We start from the raw sequence: 7013 nt of genomic DNA, 5'->3' as shown, positions 1-7013 counted from the left end.
AAATTTAAATGGTTTCAAATACAAGTTGATGGTTTCTTATTTTCTAAATCTGAATGTAATTTAATTTTTAAAATTATCTTCATCTGTTTTCAAGTACTACCATTAATATTATTTAATTCTTAAAATTCTCTTCAACCAATTTCAAGTAACATAAAAAAGATATTTCTTAATTTTTTCTAAGATTTTAGATAATTTTACTAAATATTTTGGTTAATAATTAATAAAACATATAACAAACTCTTCACATAAATTACATTCTTAAAAAACAAAAGTACACAACCCTCAATCTCAACTTAAGTAGAAGAAAAAATTTATACAACAGAAATAAACTCAAGAATAAATCATAATATAAATTCATTATTTAGATGATACACAAACTTTTTAGATAAATTACATTCACTCTTAATAGTAGATAAGAATACTCAATCTCAAATCAAATAGAGAAAGAGATTTATCTGGAAAAAAAACTCATAAATAAATCAGAAGCAATCAAATTTATAGGAGATAAACACTACAGTTATAAAACAATTTGATTAAATTTTAGTGAGAAATTAAAAGTAAATTTTTCTAAAAATGGAGTAAATGCTTTATTAAAGCTCTGTTCCTGTCTTGTCACAAAGGAAAAGAACAAGAGAAGTTACAAAATCAGAGGGCTGATACAGTAAAGTTTGATGCAACAATGTAAATACACTTAATGTGGGATACAAAAAGGGGCAAGAAAATTTGAGATCAGCTTCAAGATTCTGTATCCTTATTATTATTCCTCACATTCACATGACGAGGTTGCAACTCTGAATAAGAGAAGTCGTAGGAACAGCAACCTTAACAACAAATCCAGATTCACTTTTTTTTTTTTTCATTGATTTATTTCATCAATATCTCCAAAATCCACACCTACTAGTCAATACCATCTTTCAGTACACTTTTTATTGTTTTCACTATTCACTCTCCTTCATTCGCTCCATCTGCACCACCCTTTTCATCTTTGGTTTGGTAAGATCACCAAAAAAGAGAAAATAAAAATCCTACCTTTTGCTTCTATTCTTTAGAAAATCTCTGTTTTGTTATTACCCATGTGCTGTTTTTGTTTTTGTTTTATCAGCAATACCCATGTGCTGTTTTCTTGTTGTTCCGAACATCACATGCTCGAATGTTGATCTGGCACCACTGTTAGATCTCGGGGTTTATGTTGTGGCACATCATTTTCTGAAGTTTTGATGACCATATGATGAATTTAATTCCTTTTTATTCAGTGGTGGCTTCCTTTGCATTCAAAATCGGATCTTACATAGAAGCAAGAGGGTGGTTGCCATAGAAGATTCTGTTTTTTTTTTTTGGTTTTGATTTGTAATTGTAAGCAAGATGCAATCTAGGGGTGTGGCCCTTGAAGAGGGAAAGGAAAGAAGCAGCCAATCGAAGCCTTTGAGACCACTGCGGCTCCTTGTGTTGTTTTTTGCTGTCTGTGTTGTGTTTTCAGTCATTAGCATATACACGGTTAAGCATTTTGGAATTGAGAGTGTGGTGACTACAGTGAATTCCAATTTTCAGCCATGTTATTATGAGGAGCCTGGTGGTTTGGATAAGTGGATTAAGCCACCTTTGAGCCTGATCCACAATATGAGTGACAAAGAACTGCTGTGGAGAGCTTCTTTTGTTCCAAGGATCAAGAATTACCCATATCCTAGAGTTCCCAAGATTGCATTCATGTTCCTGACCAAGGGACCAATGCCTCTGGCACCCCTTTGGGAGAGATTTCTCAAGGGGCATGAGAAGTTGTTTTCCATATATATTCATTCACTGCCCTCATATCAACCTCAGTTTCCTCCTTCATCTGTCTTTTACGGCAGGCAAATCCCTAGCCAGGTATGGCCATATCCATCGTATGTTGCTATTTGTTGATGAAACTGCATTTGTTCTGTTTATCCTAGTAGACACCCCCTGATCTGAAGTTGCCAATGCCAAGTTGTTGCCAGTTTAGTTGTTTAAACTTTTACATGGTTCATCTCTGTTCACAAATGTTATGTCTTCTCTTAAGCTCTGTTTGTGCTTGTTTTAAGTTTTTTTACAAGAATTTAGCTACTTCTGATGGTGGCATCAATGCATTTGATTATAGGTACATCTTACCGTCTGAATTCTGCCTGGTGTAGTATTGGTAATGTTGATTTTCTTATGAGTGTTACATGTTTAGTGCGTCAAGTTGCTAGACTCTTAGGCAAGGAATTCAGGAAGAGTCATATTAGTGGATGCAAAACATGCAGGTTTACCATGTTGTGAATTTAGGTTTCTAATAGGCTTGAGTCAAGGTAGTACTTTTTCAATAGCTGTGTGATTAAAAGAATTATAAATTTTACTTAGAAGATGAAGATGGTTTTAGAATGTGTTTAGATGAAACATGGTTTGTATTAGCCTTGGATGAGTGAGAACATAGAAAACAATAAGTATACTACCTAATTATCTATAACTTGTTACATATTAAGAATTATCCGTTCACGAAATATCATTGTATCTACAAATCTTATGTAGTGTTGCATGTGAAAAACATAAGTTGATAGAAAGGTAAAAAGAAGATTATCCTGGGTATATTTGATAGATGTATTCCTTGTTTCCTTTTGTAATAGTTAGGTAACTCTGTAGCCTGAGTTAAGATAATGTCCTATTGGATTAATCTGCAGATATTTAGGATTTTACAGGAAGAAAGAAAAGTTAGCTTAATAGATTATCATTGAGGACCCTTTTAGTGTTTGCTAAGCTCAACGGCCTACTTTTTCAAAAACTTAAGCTATATAGGTAAAAAGCACAAGATCTGTTCTAGAGCCATTATATGTCCTTAAGGTGTAAACAATACACATAAACACTCTATTTTGTGAAAAAAATCATATTAATTATGCAGGATAAGGGTGGTAAGGATCTAATTCCAAACAACTTGGTCATGGAGGCTTGAATATTAGACAAAGGATTAATGCTCCTAAAAGTTTACACTGTTAGAAGAATGCATGCGATTAGTTTTATATCTCTATTTATGTTAAAGGATTGTGGTTTTCAGATTTTATGTGGTTATTAATCATATGAAAAGGGCAGAGGGAGACCAAGAATGGCACTCTACAGGAAGTCTTCGAGAGAGATCTTATGATGAATATCTCTAAAGGATTTAGTCTTTAATTGAGACCAATAGTATTATATGATCCATGTAGCCAACTTCATCTTGTGGCATAAGACTTTTGTTGTTCTTGTTTGATGCTTTTGGTAGCTACGGGCTTGCAGTCTCATGTATCTGATGTTCTTGGTCAAAGTAACTCCCTCAATGTTAGCTTCCTAATTGGAGGTTAACTACCTTAAACCCGTTACAATTAACGTAAGATTCGGGAAATTCTCTGACTTGGGTAAAAGCTTAGAGCACAACCAGTGATTATAAAAATCGATTTCATAAAAGCCTTCAAAAACATCAACCATGAATTGATTTAACTGGCTGGTAAACAGTAAACCGTTTAGATGACCCTTTTACTTTGAGAATTAGATAAGATATATGTTGTAAACACGTAGACTAACATAGCCAGTAATTTTTTCTGTGTTTTTTAATGTTTTGAGTGTCTTTTTGCTATATCTGTAATGGAATTGTCAATTTGCACAGAATGGTTTAACTTCAAACAAGTATGAAGCAATGTTTACATGTGTCCTCTGCAGATCCGTAGTGGTTGCATTGAATTTTTTACTCAGGTGTTAACATGGTCATGCATAGATTCATATGTGCACATTATATATACAGACATTTTATCACAAATGCGTAACTTGAACCAAAGAGCTCATAAATGCAATGTTGTTAAATAATCATTATAGCCTCCTCACCATATAGAACATGGCATTTTTCAAAATCTTCTCCATAGGCAATTGTGAAGGGAAGGCTCCACCTGTGCGCCATAGGCCTCAATGGCATGTTTATATGGTGGAATTTTGGCTTTCCACCATCGATAACCTTGCATGAATGTATTATAAGCTTTTACTTTTTTCACCATGAATTTGCTACATTTGGAATTCAAGACTTAAGGTTATTCTTGTGGCATTTTTTTTTCTTAACCTCTCTTACAATTTTCTCAGCATTGAGCTTCCCATCCAGCATTTACTGGTTTCTAATTGGCATTAACTTTCTTTTTGAATTTCTTGTGAACATTCATCCAATTTGTTCTTCGCATCTATGATGTTGATCTTTTGGCATTTCTTTTGCAGGTTTCTGAGTGGGGAAGAATGAGCATGTGTGATGCTGAAAGAAGACTCCTTGCTAATGCATTGCTTGACTTCTCCAACGAGTGGTTCATTCTTCTCTCTGAGTCATGCATTCCCATCTACAACTTCAGTTTTATCTACCATTACATAATGAAGTCCAAACACAGCTTCGTGGGTGCATTTGATGATCCGGGTCCATTTGGAAGAGGGCGCTACAACGAAAACATGGCCCCTCTGGTGAACATCACCAAGTGGCGCAAGGGCTCGCAATGGTTCGAAGTAAACCGAAAGCTCGCCATCACCATAGTTGAAGACTCAACGTTCCATCCGATATTCGAACAATATTGCCGGCCGGCTTGCTACGTCGATGAGCACTACTTCCCCACCATGCTCACCATTCAAGCAGCAAATGTTTTGGCCAACAGGAGCATAACTTGGGTGGACTGGTCTAGGGGTGGAGCTCACCCAGCTACATTTGGAAGAAATGACATCAATGAGGAGTTTTTCAATAGAGTTCGTGGAGGTCATACATGTTTGTACAACAATAGAAACTCTTCAGTTTGTGTTCTTTTCGCCAGAAAATTTGCTCCTAGTGCTTTGGAACCTTTGCTACATATGGTGGATTCAAAGGTATTGGACTATTGACACATATTTTCTTGTCACTTTCCATTGAAACTGGAGGGAAAATAGAGATGTAGAACAAACTTCTTAGATACTAGTGAGATTCATAATATGGCATGACATGAGATGATGATGATAATTGCCTTACTGGAGAGTGCTAGGTGGTAGAGTGAACCCCATTTCATACACAAGTTTAGTCATTTTTGAATGTACAAAAGATACATGTTTGATCATACTTTTGTTTAATATTAATTCCATGGATCTTTGTTCTTCTTCTCTTTTTACTTTTTAAGGTTTACAATTTGGAGATTACCACAAGATTGCTCATCTCTCTTGTCCTTTATATGACAAAAATGAGAGAGATATGAGAAATAATGGAGGCACAAAAATTATTCTCATGAAACAAGAAAGACAAACTTTTTGACTCATTATTAAGACTACTTTTAATAAAACTTGGAAAAATACCAATTTTTAGACTACCTCTTTAATTTGAAATTAAACATGTGATTTTTTTTATTTTTATTTTTACATTTCTGGGTTATTTTCTTGAAGATAATTATGTATAAGTTGAAGTCATGTTACAAAATACAATTTCAATTATTTTTAAGACCTAGTTTTCATTTTTATTTTTAAAAATTTAAATTATAGTCATGCTTTAAATATGTTTTCTTATTAGAAGTTGTGTTTTAAAATTCAGCTTCTTTAATAGAATTTGTTTTTTAAAATTCAAATTCTCTGTTGTATTTTAAAATAGGATTTATGATACTCTATAATTTAACTAAAATTGATCTATTTTGGTATGTTTTTGAAAAATTACACCAAAACATAAAGTGTTTATTTGAGAGAGAAGAAAAAAATAGACCGATTGGGAGAGAAGAAAAAGTAACGTATGTCAAATGAATGAAAATAGAGGTTGTTTGATTGAAAAAAAAAAACTCTATATTATTAATTATTTATGTTGTATTTATTATTTTTAAAAATTGTTTAAATTTGTCTATTTGGTTTTCTCATTTTACTTTAATAATATAATTTTTTTGTAGATGTATGGTTATTTCACTTATTCGGAAGACAAAATATTAAAAGATTAGGTGGAATATTTAGCATTACCATAGTTAAGAAATAAAGGTCCTATAATTCTAAGCTGGTAGCTAGAATAAAATACAGATAAATCAAACAAATACTTTAATATTTAATGATAAAAGTGTTACATTATGACATAAAACACTTAAATATTTAATTAATTTAACATATAATACTTTTGCTTAATTTATTCGTCATATAATCACATTACTATTTTTTCCCTTTATTTATTGGTCACACTATTGCATCATTAAATTAATATCCAATTGAAATGAATGTAAAATGTATATACACTTTGAAACTTAGATAATAATGATCATAATGTTCCTAATAATGAAAAATCAACGTTAAATATTTGAAAATTTAATGATAAAAATTACAAAAGTGCGACATTTTAATAATAAAATATATAATTGAAAATAGGATAAGTATTTAATTCTGAAATAGAAGTCACTTTAAATTACTCACGTCATTACATCATTAGTAGTATAATAGTCAATGAATATAAAAAAAAAAATTTAAAATTCAGATGATCAAATCCAGGAAATTGAAAATTTAGAATAAAAATTCAAAAAATATAAATTCTAATGATAGCATATTTAACTAAATATTTATTCTTCTTGATGCATAAAAAAACACCCCATTTTCATTCTTTTATGTTCACTCTCACTTACCCTGTCTTTAATCTAATGGCAATTAGTAGTTATTTCATCTAATGAAAAAAAGGCAATTGCTTCTTGCACCATACCACTGCACCCAATCACATGGAAAAAACTGAAAATACCCTTAAAAAATGGATACATATAAAATTACATTTCGGATCCTCTTTTCCGAAACACAATAATCTCTTCTAGATAAATTTTTTCGGAATGTATTATTTTCAGTTCCAAATTTTTTTATCTGGAATGGGATTTTGATTATTTTTTCTGGATTTTTATATCCGAAACACAAAAATTTCCTTCCAGATTTATTTTTCTAGAATACATTATTTTCAATAATGGATTTTCATTTCCAGAATAAATGATATTTTCAGAGTTTTTAAAATTATATTGGATGCAGGTTCAAAAGTGTTGGTTGCAGAGAGCATTTGCCTG

The 7013-nt window shown here is 31.8% G+C and overlaps 1 protein-coding gene across 2 annotated transcripts; it reads left to right on the top strand.

Annotated features, from left to right (window-relative positions):
* The first annotated feature begins 737 nt into the window (after positions 1 to 737).
* LOC137816614 (glycosyltransferase BC10-like) lies at positions 738 to 5115 on the top strand. 2 transcript variants are annotated; one of them, XM_068619827.1, is made up of 3 exons: positions 738 to 993; positions 1103 to 1863; positions 4222 to 5115. In XM_068619827.1, the coding sequence occupies exons 2-3, from the start codon at positions 1363 to 1365 to the stop codon at positions 4861 to 4863; spliced, it is 1143 nt and encodes a 380-aa protein (XP_068475928.1). In that variant the 5' UTR covers positions 738 to 993; positions 1103 to 1362; the 3' UTR covers positions 4864 to 5115. The 2 variants fall into 2 exon arrangements, with proteins under 2 accessions (XP_068475928.1, XP_068475929.1); XM_068619828.1 differs by having other exon boundaries at positions 825 to 993; positions 1254 to 1863.
* The last annotated feature ends 1898 nt before the right edge of the window (positions 5116 to 7013 follow it).

Source organism: Phaseolus vulgaris, chromosome 1 (genome assembly GCF_000499845.2).
Source record: "Phaseolus vulgaris cultivar G19833 chromosome 1, P. vulgaris v2.0, whole genome shotgun sequence".
NCBI classification, from domain to species: domain Eukaryota; kingdom Viridiplantae; phylum Streptophyta; class Magnoliopsida; order Fabales; family Fabaceae; genus Phaseolus; species Phaseolus vulgaris.
The sequence above is the reverse complement of the archived record's forward strand: the minus strand, read 5'-3'. Positions and strand labels throughout refer to the sequence as shown.